The following is a 20966-nucleotide window of genomic DNA, read 5'->3' on the forward strand; positions in this document are numbered from 1 at the left end:
AGTGGTAATCCCTTGATTACGGTGTGAGAGAGAAGGGATAAAAGCTGTTACATCATCATTATCTTAGGATCTTCACAAAGCCACACTTCAGTGGTATTTCTGGGATATGGTGTCACCATGGCTATTGGCACTATCTCCATCAGGCAACATGGAACAGCCTGTGATTGGGTTCAAGTACTTTTTTCTGTGTTATGCAAGATATTTGTTTAAAAGTTTACTTTATTATATATGTGTGGAAATCTCTAGTCAGTATGTGGTTGTAGCTATATATTTGAAAGGATCCAGATCAAAGGTGGTATATAACCACATAACCATATAATAAATCTTTTTAATGAGACTTATGAACAAGAGGGGACAAAAAAAAGTGTAACAGCCTTGGCTTCATTATTGTTAATATCAATTTTCTCATAACCTATATGGGTTTGTATAGAAAAAGAAAAAGTGGCATAATCCTGGACCAAAACCCTGTTTCATCAGAGAAGTGAACTGACTTTGTATATCAATGTAAAAAAAATAAATAAATGCAAGAATGCAACTGTACTGCCTCTTAGTATTTTATTTAAAAGTTCACCATTAGAGCACTTGTAATAACACAAAAAGTTTAAAAGCAACAAAGGCTGCCCTGTAGGAAGGACTTTTCTCATATGCAGAAGGAATGCGGACCTTGTACTTAAAACATTTGGGACTCACAGTGCAGTGTGGGACTCAGTACATCGAAGAATCCCTGATCTGAAGGGAGACCGTAACTTCCAAGTTATTCCAAAGCTGGGGGAGGGGAGGGCATAAATCCGAAAATTTCACTTGGCTCAGATTAAAATCCAAAGAAAAAGAAGAACAAAACCAACTCAGTAGTATCTTCTATTTGCTGACATACTCCAAAACATAAAACTGCAAACCAGTGTCCTTTAAAGAAATCCATTCTTTAAGACCTGTGTCACACTTCTCAAATTTACTTCGGAGGGAAGAAACAATGATATTCCTGGATGAGCCAGATAGAATTATCACTGAAAAGAAGTAATACACCAACATCACAATGGAGGGGTTCACAAATGAAATCCGTGTTTCATTTTAAGAAATTTTTGTAGTATTCTGCCTTGTTAAAGCGTCCTGAGTGTGGCAGATTTTACTTAAGAACAACAACAGTAATGTCAGTAAAGTATATAGAGAAAGAGTTCAGAAGATAAAGCAGCAACTTTTTCTACCTTGATCATTGTTAATCAGCACCACAAAATGTTAGCTGCAAATAAGCATGTAGGTAAGCTTAGCCCACCGAAAATAAGGCATTAGTAAATGGAGGAATGCTCACGAAGAACACGTTACTTAAGTTTCTAAAAAGTGACTGACAACAATTTAACTGTGAAAGAAAAGAATATTAAGGGATGACTAAGTAAACTGAAATAAAGTTTGGTATCAATATTCATGTCTCGGAAAGAAAGTTGGGAATCAGTTCCTTTAGATAAAACGTGGTTTCAATTGATTGAAGAATGGAGCTGGGGTGTCGATTTCCCTATGCCGCTTTTCCAGCATTGTACTGCCTGTAGTGGAAAAGACTCTTGGAGTCCACATTGCGAGATTTCTTCACAGCTTCAGCAAAAAGTTTGGTCACCTGAAAATATAAGGGTAGGAATTTTAGCAACCTACATGACATGAAAGTGAATGTTTAATGAAGCAGGAGTGAAAAGTCAGTTTCTGCTCCCAGTTTTCAAAAGGGCATGGGATAAAAGACACAAAAATTTTTATTTAATGTGGACTTTCTCCTATATCTCAGACTTCATCATGAATAAGCTTATTTTCCCCCACAGGGATTAAAACTGATGAAGAGAAAAAGTATGATGGGCAGAAAGCTGAGTCTCAAAAGACAGTTCTTTCCCTCTGATAAATTTGGTGGGTCATGTCCAAGTAGAAGTGAACACACTCAGTGATCATTTTCTGTGAATTCTACAAGTCCTCGCACTATATCTGGATCTTCAATTATCATTAACCTGTTGCTTTTATGTGGGGCCTTTCATTTAGAAACAATGGAATAAAAGTTTGTATCTCTATTCCATGCCACACCACACTTTTTATTTCAAGGATAATTGTACGGGTGACGAGAGAGCCATGGCTATCCTCGGCTTTTGATTATCTCAATTACTTGATCACCAACTGTCTCAGACCGTGACCTACCATAAACACACCATTATTTTAGACTCTATTTAGAAATTCTTCTCCATTCTGAACGTGACAAGAAGGGGAGAAGAGAGATGTGCATATATTGATGAACACTTTTAAGGGAGGCACAGAAATAACAACTCTCATGCAGGCTATATTTGAGGAAAAGAACATACTTGGAAATTAGTGAGGAGAGCAATTCCGCTGTCAACAGCTGTCCTCCGAATCACATAATTATCGTGGACAAACTTAGTGTTGTTATTGGGGAGGTTAATCACCAGGTCAATACTGCCATCTCTAATCAATCTGGAAGAATAAGCAAAATAAACAAAAGCTTGCAGATGACAATGTATAATTTATAATTAGTTTTTAAAATACTAACGTAAATTACTCTCTTAACCATTCAAGTCGATACCATACTGAGCTGACTGCCACCTGCCTCCTCTGTTCCTAAGTAGATGTTCAAATTATACTCATTTGGGGTATAATTTTTTTATTGTGTTCTTGAAAGAATTCTGGTGAAAGTCTAACATTGAATAGAAAGGTTTGTTTTCTCTTTAAAATTCTAGCCATAGTAAGAATTGATATTTTGATAGATATTTACTTATTTTACAAGGAAGTGATTCCCCCAGCATTGAAGGCCATTCCATCTCCACACTCCCCCTCCCAGATTAACTTTACTTCACTGCCTGCTTCCCAGTGCCTTCAGCTGGTATGAGAGTGCAGGTCACTTGATTTTGAATTAAACCATTTCTCATTCTGTTGCTGGGCTGCTACAAACTCTTGGAGACATTTAAATGTCAAAAGCATGAAGCAGCACTAATTACTGTTTTACAAAGCCCCAAGTAAGGGCTTATAGCATCATTGGAAGTCTACTAAGGTCTGAATAATTTGCCTTTCTTTTATTAATTTGATCATGATTTATAGGTTACCTTCTGAAGAACCTTAACAAATAGTATATTGCATAGAATTTGGTAGGGCTCAGCCATATAATAGGCTATAATATCCTGGAGCAACCAAGAATTATCTCCTATGTACCCATGCCACATAGTTCTGTAAGTATTGATGTCATGATGTTCCTGAAGGCCCACATAGTATGCTGAAACAATATGTACGACAAAATCTAATGATGATATAGCCTAAGACATAGTAGCCAACCTGATCGAAGGATGGAAAATTAGATAATTCAAAGGATGACATTATCATAGCACTTACCATAGTCTCCTGCTTGTAGCAAGCGCTCAATAAATGGACTCATTCATTAATGCACAACCTCAGTGAAATGCAGGTGGTCAATCTTATACTTGATATATACATGTAGTATACACAATATTAGTTTGATATGAAATATAAAGAGCTGCATTATGTTCTTCATGCCCATGATTCTCATCACTACCTTGGTGTCCATCAAGGAAAGCACTCTTACTAGGAAATACTTTGAAAGACATGACATATCACCATGTACGTATATGGCATTGTGTGTTCTATTGTAATAGCAAAGTTCACAAGAATGAAGCTTCACTATCATCCACAAATTTACTCACTTTAAATTAGTTGACTAAGAAGACTTTTAGAAAACTTCAGTAGGTTAAGGTAAAGTATTCATATCATACTAGTTCCCAGGGATAACCCTCTAACTATTTTGTTAAGTCAGAAAAAAGTCTGCCCAGTTCTTACTTTCTGATGGAAGAGAGGCTGGGATTCTGTCCTTCCTGAGACGGCCATGCCACTGGGGTGGCAGGGACATTGTTGGCATTGAGCCAGTCTGACGTGGCTTCCGTAGCAAAGAGCTGCATTTAAAACGGATAAGTCAGTTACTGCATCACAGGGAAGGCCTTCTTGGAGCAGAGAAGCCTACTGAGATATGCATCTTATTTAAAACATAAAGTAGAAGAATTTAATAACCTCAATTATAACTGGTTTAGTAGAGGAGGAAAAATGAAGAACTATTCATGGCTGAGAATTCATCGTTATCAGGTCAACAAAGACCATGACCATGGGCCCACCCTGAGCCTTGGGAATAATTTTGTTTTACGGAACCAGCCTTTGTATGGAGGTATTCATTTCAAAGAAGTTTTGTGTCTAACTGTGACAACTGGAAACTATGACCTCCTATGGAAACAGGGAAAGAAAAAAGGGAAAATATATAGAAATGCATTGTAACTTTGTCCAAATTCTGTAGAAGCTAAACTAAGTTTTTACCTGGCAAATTGTATGAGTTTGTGGTAATTTTACTATAACTTAAAACTAGTCTTTCACATTATTTTATTCATTGAAGTTTTGAAATTATCAAGTTAGTTGTACCTTTCAGGTTGAAAGTATATATTTGAGCTATTTCATTCTCTAAGATTCTTCAATACTCTCCTTATGGATAGATTTCAATGCTGACAGAAAACAACTTGGAAAAAAGATTAATATAACCTACCTTGAAACCTTCATTGTGTAATTGCTCAGCCACACCAAGGAATCTTGGACGGAATGATTGCTGAAATTAAAGGAATTAACAAAATTCACTTTCTAGATATACACACTCATTATTTAGTCTTATGCAATATGGTATTTTCTCAAATCATCATAAAAGGCAATGCCATATGTTGCCAGGGGGCTTGATATTCAAATACGACAAGTTTTGTCCTTTTATCTTCCTATAGTGAGTATGAGTTCTTAGCTATTTTCCAATATAGATGAAATTCCATCCACATTATCTTGCTCTCTACTGTTTTGCTTTTCCCCGTGTCCTCAAATGCCCTCACTCCCTATTTAATCCACTTAGTCTCTGTCTGTAGATTCAGAGCACCCAGATCTGCATGGGTCCTTTTCCTGGTCAAGGAGAATTTAAAGATACCTAGGTTAGGACTCAACACCATGTCAGCCTTGCTGGATGTTTTGCCTGTTCAACCTGCTGTAATTGCTCAGGTGTAACTCTGCACTGGCCTTTGCTATGTAGGCACTGTCCTAGTAGCTCACGCACAGCTCCCTGAAATAAATCAATCATTTGGAACTCAATTTTGCATTTACCCTAAGGCAATGAAAGGTTGTAGTTGAAAGAATGTGCTCTGGAGTCACCAAGCTGTATTTCAAATCCTTGCTTTACCATCCACTAGTAGCGTGTGCCTAGAAAAGACAGTGTCTTTGAGCCTCCATTTCTTCATTTTTAAAAGAGCAATAAGGATAATAGTATATGTACTTCTTGGGGCTCCACAATTAACTGTGTGACCTTGAGCAACTTACTTAACCTCTCTATTATGCACTCTCCTCTATTAGATAGGAATAGTAACAGTATCCACATCCTAGGTCTGTTGTGAGTATTCAAAGAGCTAATTTATAAGAAAGCACTACTTAAGTGTTAGAATAATAAGTTAACATAGTTACTAGCCCATTCTATAGTTCTCATTAAATATTAATTTTTAATATTTGCCCAAAGTTAATATCTTCACCTCAAATTACAAAATTTACTTTCTAGATATGCATGCTCTTGATTTAGTCTTATGCAATATGGTATTCCCTCATATCATCATAAAAGGCAATGCCATACGTTGCCAGAGACTAGATTCCTGCCCCTGTACCCTAGTTTCCAAGCCAGGGTTCCTCTACTGGCTGTCACACTTACAACACAAACCAGCTTCCTCCTTACACATATTTTATTTTTGGACAGGCTTTCCTAATGTTCCATTTCACTATTCAGATATTTTCTTACAGTCCATCACTATGACCTTCCTAGAGCCCAAGCTGGACCATCTAGCTTCTGAGTGCTGCTTCCCTGGATGCCTGCACATTGCCATCAGGGGTCCCCAGTTCTGAACATACCCCCTTCCTGTGCCCTAAAGCGAGTATGTGCAAGACAGTGGTCAAGGTGAAAGAAAACAAAGCTAAGTGGCCTACCTAAAGATCAACCCTTGACCTTGACCTCATTAACATGAATAGCTGAGTAACTGAGCTACACAGAGTATACCAAATCATACAAAGTAAAAACATGCCCATTTTGCTTTAAATGAGGACATTTTGGCTGTTTTATCTTGTAAAAAGTTTGTAAACAGATGACATAACGTGGTAACTTTAGTAAATGTTTTGTAATTTATTTAGAAACTGTATTAATAATGGTTGAAAAACAAATCATGGATACTACCTTATTGCAGAGTTTAAGGGAAACCAAGAATTGTGATAACAAAACATATCAAGATCCTTGCACAATTTTGATAATGCTCAGCCCATGAAACCTCCTAATATTTACTCGCAGAGGATTTCTGAGAACAGATCTAAGTCCTAGGAAAAGACTCCAAAGACTATGTTCAAATATAAAATTCTTTCAGATTCTGGCCCTCTCAATTCCAGAACTGCAGTTTTATGAGAGGAAACTATTGGCAAATAGAAAAGATAAATGCAACTGGATGAATCTGAGCTAAGGCAGGCTCAGGGGTTATTCATGACAATCTTCTAGAACACAAATTGTAACCATGCCCAGGATAGTAGCTTTCTATTCTTGCTTAGGACCAAACAAGACGAAATGCACTGGGATGCAAGAAGCTCATGGCTAGACATGAACAATAAAATTTCTAAAGTAAGTATAAACATCAGAGAGTAACTCAGTGACATCAGGGCAATTTAATGAGGTATGTGGCAGTCTCTTTGAGAACAGATTACGCAGAAGAAAAGGACAATTGTTCAAGTTTGATTCTGCTTGGAAAGCAAGGGGCTGAATTAGATGGCATTTTAGGTTTTTTCATGTTTTAAGGCTCCTTGAAATTCAGCAAGTGTGTATTAAACATTCTAAATGAATTTCTGAATTTTGTCAACTCCCGCTAATATGGAACATTACATTGTGACCTTCTGCTAAACACAGAACAGACTTAAGTAAGCACCAAAGCACATTAGAAGGTCAACATAAAGGTGTCCAGCAAATGCTTACTGACTAGTTGGTACCTTAATCATGCACTGAACGAACTGTTCTCAGTCTCTTAAATTTTTCCTAGCAAAAATTCACCAATGATATACGGCTATATGAACATAACGTTGAACCAGTTTTCTAAAATACCATTTCACGAGTACAGCGGTTCTCAAAAAGTGGTCCCCCGGGGAATCAGCATCACCCGGGAATTTTTGTTTAAAATATAAAATTTGGGCCCTATCCCAGATCGACGGGATCAGGAACTCTGGGAGTGGATTCCCATAATCCGCGTTTTAGCAAACCCTCCAGGTGATTCTGATGCACAATTAAGTTTGGAAATAGGGAATAGGAAGAACCTCCTTCACTCATTTTGTAATTTGAGGTAAAAATGCATTAAGCTTGGCCAAAGTCACAATGAAAAATGTTGAAGAAGGAGTACAAGAATCTAACTTTTTTCTTTGCCATTTTAAAGTAAAATAAGTCAGCAAGTCGTCGAAGACCTGAAGACACTAGTCGGAAGCTCATTATGGAACTGTTTCAGTGCTGTCCTCCAAGTGGAAAAGATAAATATCTGACATGACAGTATTGGCAGTTCCCAGCCAGGGAACCACTCTGCCTCTGGTCTGGGGTGTTGGCTTTCATAGCCACATTATAAACTTCTATCAAACATGTACTGAACACTTGTGACACATAAAACAACCTCTCTACAAAAAGAAATTACAGCTGTCGGCTTGCATCTGAGTAACCCTAGAGTCAACAGCTGATTGAAAATACCTGCGCAAGAAACCGTTTGTTACTAAAGGTGAAAAGTACAAGCTGATTTATTTCCTAGAAAATGTTTATAAGGAAGAAAGGCCTTTAAAAATGAAGAAAATATATATTTCCTCCAATTATCATTTTCACATTAATCCAACTTCTGGCTACAGAAAAGAAAGCCAAGGTAATATCGTGTGATGCTTGTGGACTCCACGGGGATGTCTGGACTGAGAACTCTATAGTTGTTCCTAATGATTCCGTATTGAAGGTAAAAGGTTATTCACGTCACTAGGAGTTGTCTTTTTCAAATAAAATGCTCGCTTTGTGTTTCTGAGCAATGCTGAAGTGCAGACATCAGGATGGTGCTCAGCACTCCACAAGCGTCACTGAATAGCCCAATCAGAGGGGAAAAACAGTAAGGGCTCTTGAACAACTCTGGAGTGAATCATTTATTGCTAAAAGATCTTCCAGAAAAGTTCACAACGAGCCAGACTGCCTACTCACAGCAACTAAAAATAAATCCTATGGGATGAAAGGAAGCTGGAAACATTGCAGGAAAATCATAGATGACTTTGTTGCCATATAAACCTGCATTATACCTTTCTTATATTAGGATCTATGTCGATGGAAAGCAGAGACACAGTGCATGTAATAGTTAAGTTGACAAGGATCCTTTGATGAAATCTAAGTCTTGATTTTTTTTTTCCTAAGTGCTAGTTACACAAGGTTAATATTATGAATATTTCAAACTTCCCGGGTAATTTGACCCATAGGGTTTAATTTTGAGAGGGCAGAAACAGAGGGTATGTGTGCAAAAGAGTAGGATGGGAAAGAGAAGAGAAATAAAAAGTTAGGAAGACTACAATATAACCAATGAGCACACACATATGCTCACACACATGAGCACACACACTCTATTTACTAAATATTGAGAAGTGGCTAATACTTGCTAGTAACTACTCAACTACTATTTAAAATATGTGTTCAACTACCAACAAAAGAAAACATGTTTCCTGGCTTAGAATCTCTTTTACCTCTCCTCCATATTTCTCTTTTCCCTCAATTTTCTCTTACAACCAGTTGTGAAAAACTGATTTAAGATATTTTCATTAAATTCTTCTACTCATAGCAGGCAGCTGGGTCAGGGTGGGGAGATGAAGAGAAAAGAAGAGCTCTATCTCAAATAAATGGGGTAGATATTGACCATTTTATATATGTAGGACTAAGAAGGCAAATTAACTCAACAGCACTGGCTATCACTGCTCTTCTGTGAGTGAATTCTACACAGCATCATATGATATGAATGACTATCTTAAGAAATCAAGAAGAAATTTTAGACTTTCTTTCTTAGAACTTCATTACATCACTCAACTAAATGGTTTCCCTTCTATTTACTGGCCCTAACTCCCATTTATATACAGTCATGCACCAAATAACAATGTTTCAGATGACGGACTGCATATGCAACAGTAGTCCCATGAGATTAGGACCATATAGCCCAGGTGTGTATTGGCTATACCATCTAAGTTTGTGTAAGTACGCTCTCTGATTACACAACAATGACATCACTTAAGGACACATTTCTCAGAACGTGTCCCTGTCATTAAGCCACACATGACTGTATTAGCAGTACTATTTTAGGTACTTTTCAGTTCTGACATTACAGATTCTAATGAGTTTATATAAATTTTTCTGACCAAGTGGAATCATGTTAAATAAAATGATTTAAAAAAATATAATGTATCCTGAAATATGGAACCCTAATTACTTTACCTACAGTTGCTATGAATGCTGGGTAAAAAGTTGAGATTAGATTTGGTCCCATTCTAGCTAAGAAGACGCCCAGTGAGTTTTATAGCTTTTAACACTCTAGCTAGTATATTCTGTTATATTATTCAAATACAATTATGACTACACATTTTTAAAAATCGCTATAAATGAAATTCCTCCATATAGTAATGGAAAGACTATACATTAACTGTTGGGGATGGAAGCTTTTCCTTGCTTCCTACATAAGGTAGATCAGAAAATAATTCTTGTCAATTCTGGAAGCTTAGACATCTGCTGACCAATTTTGCCACAGCTGTAAATAGTTTATTAAATGTGTCTTTAAATACACTTTTTTTAAACTGTGTAATTAAAATACATATATTTTTAAATCCCTAACACTATGTACTTAGTCACAGGGAGAAAGTTCTTTGCAATAACTCATATAATTACTAGAACATTGATTTCTTTTAAAAAATACATTTAAAGGTAGAATTTCAATGGACAGAGCCTCATTGTTTTAAGAAAACTCTTTTTTTCCCTATAGAACCCTTTTTTCCTAAAAGCAAAAGTTCTGTTCAACGATGCCAAAATCACACAAATACTTCATAGAGATCAAATTAATTTTTGCTTCCCGTCTCCCTGCAGCACTGGAACCAAACAAGGCACAATTTTATACATCACTGCCTTCTTAAACTGGTATTTTGAAATGTTAGCACTATTATGATTAGTTGTAAAGATGGGGATAAGGGCATGGTCTCCTCTGAATGCCCCCAGGTATCACATTAAACTTTAAGCCATAAGTGGAAGTTGGGCAAATACTCTGACACTTGTGGCTTAATAATACTTAATATCTATTTATAACATGATGAGTCTCTCATATGGTGTGATCTGTCTCTAAACTGCCATTAAGCTCTGCAATTGCAAGTCATCTTGTTAGCCTCTGTTCTAACTGCTCACCATTGCCCTTCTGGTACCTTTATGAAGTAAAATCCCAAGTTACTCTTTGCAGAAACTTCTCTAAAGCCACTGCCCATCCAGTCTCCAGAGCCTAATTTGCTGATATTAAGATACCCTAATGAGATAGCATCTATAATAATCACCCACAGGCTTGAGAATACCTGGTACTGTTCTAATTATATTTTTATTGATTTTTGTGTAACCATGCAGGGTTTGAGCTTATTAAAAATACAGCAGGGGTGATATATAAGAGCATCTATTGTTTTGATAGGATTCAAGAATGACTAATCTCAAATGAACGTGAATGACCAGTTGGGAAGCATCTTGTATTTTTTTCATAAAATTTATAAACAGGGGGCTGGCCCCGTGGCCGAGTGGTTAAGTTCGCGCGCTCCGCTGCAGGCGGCCCAGTGTTTCGTTCGTTTGAATCCTGGGCGCGGACATGGCACTGCTCATCAGACCACGCTGAGGCAGCGTCCCACATGCCACAACTAGAAGGACCCACAACGAAGAATATACAACTATGTACTGGGGGGCTTTGGGGAGAAAAAGGAAAAAAATAAAATCTTTAAAAAAAAAAAATTTATAAACAGAACAGTTTGTACATTCTTGCAATAATTATTCCAAGGAGTAATACAAGTTTCCTGGCTACCATTTTGCCCTAAGATTTACATTTGACTTGCAATGATAAACCAATTATGCCCTTTTCCTTGTATGACAATATTCACTTTTAATTATTTCACCTGCTTTGACCTAGAAGGCTTACTGAATAATAATACTTCAAGAACCTCCACAGCATACTGTGGGATACGCTGACTTTCTTAGGCCCATCAAGTTACTGCCTTTCAAGAACTTTCAATTAGTTGCAGACTATCAGGGTAAGAAAATTTCTCAAGTAATGGCCCTGTCTTCTTCAACTTTGAATCTTTGACATATAGCAGAAATTGAAATGCAAATGAATCAATATAAGGAAGAAAGGAACAGAGGTCAGGAAGGGATAACATGACTTCAGTTTGGGACATGCTGGGTTTGAGACATGCAGAGAGATATCCAGCAGATTGTTAGAAATACAGGACGGCTGAGGATGATGATTTAAAGGAGATCATTACAGATAGGACAGTGAACACTGCAGACGTGGATGAGCTGGCAAAGGGGAAAGTCAAGAGATGGAGACAAACAGAGACACAGGCAGAGAGAGAGAGAACGAGGAAGCGAGACCCAACCTTACAGAAAGCCCATGTTCAGGGGCTAAGGAGGAAGAACTGAGAGCTACACATAGACAAGACATAACCAAGGAATAGAAGACATTCTTTTTCAGGGAACCCTAAATCCCTTTCAGAACAAATACTCCTTCACTAGAGACTTTCTCTTTCTGTTTTTTAATTTACTCACTTATTTGTATTGGCCACTGCAATGGAAAAGACAAAAATCGGGGTACATATAGAGAACAAATGTCCATTCTTTCTATAAATTGCTGTTTTCTTTAATGGAATTTAAGACAAATCACCCCTCTTCTTTAACACAATCAAGGTCCCTTCCCTCAGCCTCTCCCAGCATGTGCCCACAGGCGTACACACTACCACACACCACTTACCTGGATTCCAATCAGGATGCCTTTCTGGGGCATCTTAAATCCTGTGGAAAGCATTGCTTTTAGGAAAGCTGTATGAATACCTTCACCAAAGCAAGCCACCTGTTTAGAACAAATGAAAAAAATAAAATAAAGGGAAGCAAATAATAGTCAACTGCTCTTACCAAAAAACATAGAAATGGAAAGCACTTTACTCATAGACTCCTTTGCTATTTGCTAGATTTTATTGAGTTGCCCAAAGACCGTGCAATCTGAATCCAGGGATTAAAAGGCTGGCTAGGGCAGACGTATCTTATGTTTTTAATTAAGCATAATGAATGAAAAAGCAATTCTTTCTCCATCCAACAACACTCCATGGAGCTACATAACTAGATTCTATTGTGAGTTATCTGGATACAAATCACAGCTTCTGGTCCATAATGCGGTGAGTTACCAAATGTTAATATGACTTAATGTTTAAATAACAGTGTAAGTCACGAATGCTATGCAGCAGTGCATGAATTCATGGGTCAGTAGCACAAATGCACAACTGCTGATCAATGGGTTATGAGTAATTTCACACAGCTTATGAGAAAGCCTTCTGAGAAATTCAATATATCCATGAGAATCTCAAAGGAGCTTGTTTTTTTTTTTATCATTTTCATAAAATGAACCAAAATACCCTCTTACTAATCCTGAATACCACAGCTGTATGTAAAAAACAATTCCAAACATATAATGTTAGGACATGCAGAAACTTCATCTAGGGTAATTGTGCTACAGTATAAATACAAATCTAATGGCCACCATAACTAGAAGATAAGTGGCATACTTGAGCATGCTGGGAGCAGACTTTGCCACGCACATCGTCATTGGGCACAGGTACAGCACCACCGTTCTAGTAAACAACACCAAAGGCTAAATTCACTCTTTGAGCCAGTGCCTCCCTTACTCTGAAAGGAACGTTCTCAGGAATATGACCTTCAGTCGACTGCCAGCACACGCTGCTTTTCACTCCACAGTGAACGTTTTCTTTGGTCAAACACTGGCCACCTAACTTACATAATGTCAACCTAAGTTAATGGGACCCAAATTCTACTGCAAGAACCAAGGGAATCCCATCATAAGTGCAGATACAACACATGTAAGAGGCTTCAGCAGTTCTCTACAAAAAACAGAAAGTAGTCAGATAGTCCAGTAAAGACTAAGACTAACATTCCCACCCCATGAGCAGGAAAATAAAACGCCCCTTCCTAGATCAGGAGCTAAAGTTTTATTCAATCCCACAACAAGGGATTTGAAACTGAAAATCTGTCTTTGAAGCAGAGTTGAGATTTCACTAAGCTAGAATTATTCTGATTTCAGTTATAAAATAGACCTTGTAACAGCACACTTAGTGACACTTGGAAATATTATTCTGATAATGGAGGAAGAATTCCCTCTCTACACTTCTGAAACACAGACAACAAGGGGGAGCTGAATTTCTAATTCTTTCATATTTTCATATTTCAACAATTCCAATAATTTATTTCTGGAGGCAGAATGGACACTGGCACTGAAAATCTATTTTCCACACTAAAGAAAACAGTGTGAAGGAAAACAGATCTCTCCCTGAGCTGAAACCAGGACTGACTGAAAATAGCCCTGCTACTGAGTGGCCATGGGATCAAGAGGAACCCAAAGAGTGTCTCCTTAAACAGCTGAGAAACAGAATGTAGGTCCCTTGTTTTAAAGTTAGGTTTTCTCACCTATTAAACTAAAAGAAGTAGCAAAGAGGCTCGGAGAAAGCAAGCATCGGTCCAAATACAAACAAGAGAGTCATTTATTCCTCACTGCCTGCCTCTCTGTCTCACTTGGCTCCTCATCACAGATCTTACTTGTAACCAGGCAACCAAATAAAGCATCATGTATTTGCCGCAATTAAATATTTTTCCCTTTCAGGTTTCCCTTAATACCAAGAGGAAACAATGATGCCTCAGAGTCTGATGTTGCCACTTCGATGTGCACTGATGAGAATCTGAAGGTTGTATCTAGTAAGTCTGTCAAGGGCTAGGTGATTCATAAAATGTCCTGGCACTGACATGCAGGGAACTTTCTAGAATCTGACAGCTCTCTACAAGAAATACATTTCACATTCTTAAAGAAACCTTCTGCTGACAGAGGCCCAACACAAGTGAAGAGGGACATCCAGTGGCCAGACCCATTATAGTTTTTAGATAGTCCCCAGGAGGTTGAAAATTGCTTTGAAAGTGGTTCTAGGATTTTGCATATATCTACAGATTCTACAATATTTAGGTCCATGATCTTTCTAATGCTGTACATTCATTTTACATATTGCTGAGAAAAATCCAAGGATCTAATTTCATATTAGCAAGTAGGAGGGGCGAGGAGGAGGTGCTGTTGCAGAGGGACCTGAGAACCTTAAAATAAAAAGAATCACCCAGAAGATATTTACTTAGACGTCTAGAGAAATATTTGAAACATATTCTCAATGTGTAATGTGGAAATGAATTGGGGACACATGCATTATATTCACATGTTAAAATAGAAATGGGAATTTAGACTCTGGTCCACAAAAGTGAAAGATTTTTCTTCGGTTCAAAATTCTTAAGCCCTTTCAGGCTTACTCCAATAGCAGAAGAAATTTGTGTCCCCCTTACTACTTACTAACGTACTTATGTTACTATAGTCAGATCATAAAACCATAGATTTCAAAGTAGATTTAATGAAAGTGTTCATGGATCATTAACTAGTTACCTCTCCAGTGGAAGCCATTTCACATCGCAGAATGGGGTCAGCATCCCTCAACCGGGGCCAGGAAAACATTGGAGCCTGTCAGAAATAACAGGGAGGAAAAATATGTGAGAGAAAGGTATAAAAGGAATAAAAGAAGATAAATATATTTAGTGAATCATCTCTCATAGGATTCATTTAGACTATGGTGAACACGTAAAAAGTCTCTTTGGTTTCAACATCTGACTTGAAAAATATCTTTAAAACTCTGTTCCAAGAATTTCTAGAGCTCTAGGCCAAAAACTTGGGTTAAATAATCACAAGTTATTTCTGTAAATAGGGCCCCTGTGACCAGTCTGGGCCAGTGTTTCTAATCTGGCCTACACATATTCTCATTGGAGTGATTTCAAACAAAGTCTACTGGGCATTGGTCTCCCCAAATACAGAGTTCAAACACATTTTTTTTTTCTTGGTAGGCTTTTGAAACATTTCTCTTCTTGTTCTGATCATTTGAACTTGCAACAAGCCACCTTGCCAAAAATGTCTGTCTGTAAACTGACTTCTGAGACATTAAACTGTTGTTGACACCTCTTAAAAATCTTTGATAAACATTCTGCTTGGAAACACTTTTGCCCAGAACTTTCATATGAACTAGAACACAGATAGGAGTGCTTTCTTCTCATTTATTTTATCAGTGCAATTTACTAAGAATCAAATTCTTATTTCTTGCCTAGATCCATTTATCTAGTCTAGACTATTTCTCCTTTGATTCTGGCATTCCTCTAAGTTATCATGGGAATTCTAGCTGGGGTCATTTCACTGGGCCATCTTAGTCAAGTTATTGTATATTACTGCAATCCAATTTCTCTACACTCTCATCTGTTGATATCCCCCCCACCTCGTTGGGCTATATTAAGATTGACTATGAACAAGTGATTGGAAAAAAAAGGTCAATATTCATATGCAATGATAACTAGGAAATAAGTAAACTAGAAGATACAGTGAGTTTTGAAAAATGCATATCTATCCATCAATATTGTTTTTAGTTGGAAATTCCTTCACATATGCGCATCCATGCTTGCATGTGTCTATGAATAAAGAAACATGAGCTTGGAATTCATATATAGAATCTCCAGTAGAAAAATATGTTTCAGGGTTTCCTATTTGTTGGTCTCAAACAAAAAAATTCCTATGAAATATATATTCCCACTGAAATCTTTAACAATTTATGTCGTGCCATAGTCTCCAGCAATAAAATGCCACCCTCCCCCAACATAAAAAGTGACATTCCATCTCAGTGCAGTATAAAACCCAAGGCATCCTAAATTATTAACTGAAGTAAGATTAATAAGTATTTTTTGATTTATAGCTTCAACTTAAAGCTTCCACTGTAAAAGTCAGAGGTCAGAGTCTTAGCTGTATCACAACTATGCTTGAAGTCATATAGGAAGGAAAATCTTCTGAAGGCATCCAAAATATGTAAATACCACGAGTCTATCACACAAGATAAATTAATTTATAAATTAATGCTTCATCTAAAAGTGCATCATCTAAAAAATTCAAGCATATATATATCATATCTCACTAATCCTCATGCCTGTCCAGTGAAGTAGTTAAAGTTCATAACTATGAATGCTCTGTGCATGGGCATATAGAGGCAGCTAGGGGACCAAAACGGTTTTATTGTTAAGGTATTATTAGAGACATACATATATATTGGAAATTAGTGAACAAATCTTGAATTTTCCTGGTCACTTCATATAAAGTTACCATCAATTTCATCACCCTCCCGGCACGACTGTAAATAGCAACTCCTGTCTCAACATTTCAAGCAGAAAAATCAAGCCACTGAAGAAAATAGGAACTAAGCAAAGGCAGCCGTGGCAGCGAGAATTTAACCAACACCACAGAGCAAACTTTTACAAGATTCATGCATTCCTGAAGTCTTGGCACAATTCAAAAGAGGCATAATTCAAGCCCTATCCTAACAAAATATGTCCAGAATTTCTGCTTACCTACTAAACTGGCACCACCATGCATCAGTTGCGTATATATAGTTTATAATTTAATCAGCTAGACAGTTTTGAACTCAGGTAAGTCTAAAATATTTTTTTGTATTTTTGAAATGCACAATAGTTCGTATAAAGTTGCCTGTGGTACAATTGCATTCATTATTCAAAGGGAACATAAACCCATAGTCCAGCACCTTAGTTAGAAGGTTCATAAAGTATCAAGATTATTTTTGACAAAAAATTATTCCTTTAATTTACTTGGAATTTACAAAATGACTAACAGATTGTTGAAAATGTTACCTTAATTGCAACATAGTCAGCAGGAATTATGGGATGCTCCAACGTTGGAAGAGGTTTTTCATCAATGTTCTCTCCAATCATCACCTTGGTGGCCACATCAATGAAATCTACTCCAAGTGTTTTGGAAACAAAGGGAAAGGACCGAGAAGCTCTCAGGTTGCACTCAATCACCTGGAGAGAGTGCAAAATTCATGAGGAAAGAAGGATGGTAAGAGCCAAGAACAACAATATTGCCTTCCTCCCTGCCACTTGGTGTCCAGCTGTCATTGCCTGGGGATCAGCTCTTGATCCTCCAGGCTCTCCCTTCTCTCCCCACTGCTGGCACTTTTGCTAACTGGTTTCCTTTCAGTCAGTATCTTTGAACCCTGACTTTCTTCCACCTCCTTGCCACAATTCCATCCTCACCCATTGCTGACAAATTTATTTTAATGCAGAGCTCGGATAATGCCACATCCCTGCTGAGAAGCCTGGATTGGATTTCCACTGACCATCAGATTAAAGGCTAGCCCTTGAAGGCCTTCTACTCTCTGCCTCAATACACCTCTCCACCTTCTCTTGTATCACTCCCTGGCCCCAACCTTACTTTCCAATGTACCCTCCACTTTTCCCCTAGAAAAATGATCTTGTTAAACTGAACTAGTCGCAATCTCCCAAAATGTGCCGAATTTTCTCATAGATGTTCTATCTATGTGCAATGCCCTCTCCACCTTCTATTTGTCAAAATCCCAGCCATTCTCTAAGATCCAGCTCAAAATCAAAATCTACCTTGAAGTCTTTATGACCCACCTCAAACCAGGCATAGCACACTCAAATACATGTTCATGCACACATGTACACACACACACACACACTAGCAGAAATGCTCTGTCTGTTCTGTGACTCCGATACCATTTTATTTGTGTATCCCTTGTATTATAATCTACTTTACATTATACTTATCTAAAAAATCTTTGAGAGCAGACATTGTGCTTTACACATCTTTGTAGTCACCATATGACTTGGCATAGTAGCTGCTGAATCAACATTGCTTACTGATTAGTTACATTAAATAGACTAAATTAATTAAGGGTAACCCAGTTGATTCAACTTTTTTTTTTTTTCCGCTAAATAGTATCCACAAAGCCTTCTTCTCTGGGCAAGGAGTAAAGCAGCCCTTAGCACACATCATTTGTGGCTACTCTACAGATGCAGATCACTTCATGACAGTTCCCGTTCCCATCTGCATTATCCTGCAGAAGGAGAACAGTGATCTTCTTTCCAGTGGTCAGAGTGTTTTACAAAGCTGTGACTGACATATCAGTGCCACCAAGAGCCTGTGCCTTCACACAAGGCAGGCATTATATGCTCTGCAACATCCCACACACGCGCACGACCAGCTGCAGAGGTCTCAGTGGCTCTGTGGCGATGTTTACAGAGAAGATTACCAGAGGCACCCAAACCAACATGACCTAACACAGCAGTGGTGTCTTCTCAAAGACCTTGGCACTTCTTACCAAGACATCATTTCCTCTGACAAGAAACTGGACGTTGAATGGGCCAGAGATGGCAAAGGCCTTTGCAATCTTTCGAGTAGCATCCTTCACCTAGGTCAAAAGGACAATGACATAATGCTAAACAGCACACCTTAGTTAAAAAAAAAAAAAGGTACAATGCCCTAAATTTAGATTTCTTTAATTTCTCTTTACAAAGAACTACAGCTCCATTAATAATAATAATAGAAGCCACTATCAGGCTTCTATTAATAAAATAATATGTACTAAATATTCACACAGGATAGTAGGGAAAAGAACCAATAATTTTACAGGATCACCTCCCTGCTGCATGCCCCTATCCACCGGCAATTATATACTGTGGTTTTACTTTGACGGCCAAGTGGAATCCTTTCAAACTAGCTGCCTCAGCATCACAAACCGCCGTCCAAACTCTCTATCAATCTAATAACCTACCTGCTGAGAGGTGCGGGCCCTGAAATTACGTGGTATTGCAAAGAGACCACAGAGATTTCTTTTATGCTGCTTTTCTGTTGCCCTGGACTCTACAAGGCTGGATATTATAGTCAGAAGGAAATAGTATTTCCTTGCCAGGAGGCTCTGCTTGTCACACACAGGCATTCCTGTATCCTATAACGGGAGCCAGAGGCACCTATGCGGAGAGAGGGCACTGACTATAAGAAACAAGATCTCCTCATTCACTACCCTTATGAGAGTGGTCCAGCAACTTAATTGGTTATAAAAGGAAGTAGAGTCCACGACACCTTGAGTTCTGAGAGATTTGGAAAAATCTCAGTTCTTCAGGTCATTTAGCCTGACATGAGAAACTGAAGCACATTTGAAATCTGGGGATGTTGTTCTTTTATGCTGCTGGTATTACAAAACATCCCACTACCATCACATTCTAGAACAAGGGAAGACTTGCAAAATCCAGCCAAATGTACAGCCAGCCAGACAGGCCTGCCCAGATTCTGGTGGCAGGATTATTGGAAAGTCTCACTAAAAAAGCCAAGCCAGACCTAATATACCTGAAGACTAAAGGAATATAACAGTTATCTAAGATGAGAGTCACTAAGAATTCACCTAGCAGTGCATAGTGAGTATGGAGGCACAGTCAGCACAGTTGGGAAGCTCTTTAAAGCCATAGTTCTAGAAGAGGAGTCAAAAGATACATATGAGAAAGTGATGGGGTGAGAGGAGGTTAGGGGTGGACAGTGAAACCATCGGTTCCAGAAAGTTCTTGGATGACTGCTGTACACCTTCTTCTAACTCAAAGACATTGCTTTATATGATGCTCACCTGTAAGTGGCTCTCAAACATTAGAATCATCTGCAGGCATAGTTCTCCAAATGTGGTCCCCAGACCAGTAGCAACAGCATCACCTGGAGACTTGCTAAAAATGCAAATTCTGGGGCCCCAGTGAGAAGTACAAAATCAGAAACGGGGAAGGAGTCCAGAATCTGTGTTTTAACAAGCACCCTAGGTGGTTCTGATGCACACTGAAGCTAGAGAACCACTGCACCAGTATCCAACCTAACGAGGCCTAAAGAGCAGTGAAGGAGAACGCATTTAAAATACCCAGTCAACTCAGGGCAAGGAAGTGTCCCTCACAATCCAATTGACCTGGAGTATGTCCCACATTGCTACCTCATTAAAACAAATATTTTCAACTTTGCTTTTTCCTCTTCCACTTTTATTTATAAATGATGACCTTTTCAATGGCTCCTTGGCTGATGGTTTGTGTGGGCAGTATCAGAGTAGCATCTCCCGAGTGGACACCTGCGTCTTCCACATGTTCAGAGATGGCATGGGAGATAACCTGGCCAAAAGAAGATTTTAGAAAGATTATCAGGCACCTACTTCACAGCTACTGCCTCGCCCACCCCTTTGATTCTAACACATGCCTCAAGCCTTAACCAGTTCCTTTGCAAAGTCCCTGATGACAGGCAGAAAGGACTGTGTGCATAGACTTATTACGCCTCCTGTGCAGGGACAGGCTGCCACTAGGGGCAGCAAGAGTGGCTGAGAACCCACCTCCCTCTTCCATCCATCAAAATGGCAGAAATCATAGGAAAAGAGGACAAGAAAACCAACTTATATCAACTTTTAAGAACAGATAGGAAACTAAAGCATTTGGGAGGCACTGGGGGTATCTTTATCTTTTTCATCCAGGTTAAATTTTAGATACTGGGAAAGAAAAGAACATGTGAGAGGTGAATATCTAGCTAGGAAGATGTCATAACTTAGGTGGACCAGAAAGAAGACTTGAGATCTAAAGATCAAGAGATCTTTAAACTGAAATTTGAGAGAAGAGGAAAATATTCTTGTCCTCTTTTAGAGGT

At 38.2% G+C, this 20966-nt stretch overlaps 1 protein-coding gene across 1 annotated transcript in view; it reads right to left on the reverse strand.

The window, feature by feature from the left end:
• Positions 1-541: 541 nt before the first annotated feature.
• The window catches only part of CPS1 (carbamoyl-phosphate synthase 1), a 116478-nt gene continuing 96053 nt past the window's right edge, over positions 542-20966 (reverse strand). The window contains exons 30-38 of the mRNA XM_046644516.1: positions 20336-20443; positions 18628-18717; positions 17135-17305; positions 14847-14921; positions 12114-12212; positions 4577-4636; positions 3829-3941; positions 2328-2457; positions 542-1606 (exon numbers count right to left, since the gene is read on the reverse strand). Of these exons, the coding sequence (XP_046500472.1) occupies positions 1508-1606; positions 2328-2457; positions 3829-3941; positions 4577-4636; positions 12114-12212; positions 14847-14921; positions 17135-17305; positions 18628-18717; positions 20336-20443 (945 nt within the window). The 3' untranslated portion in view covers positions 542-1507. The remainder of the gene's footprint in view (positions 1607-2327; positions 2458-3828; positions 3942-4576; positions 4637-12113; positions 12213-14846; positions 14922-17134; positions 17306-18627; positions 18718-20335; positions 20444-20966) is intronic.

The sequence above is a fragment of the Equus quagga genome, chromosome 17 (genome assembly GCF_021613505.1).
Source record: "Equus quagga isolate Etosha38 chromosome 17, UCLA_HA_Equagga_1.0, whole genome shotgun sequence".
NCBI classification, from domain to species: Eukaryota; Metazoa; Chordata; class Mammalia; order Perissodactyla; family Equidae; genus Equus; species Equus quagga.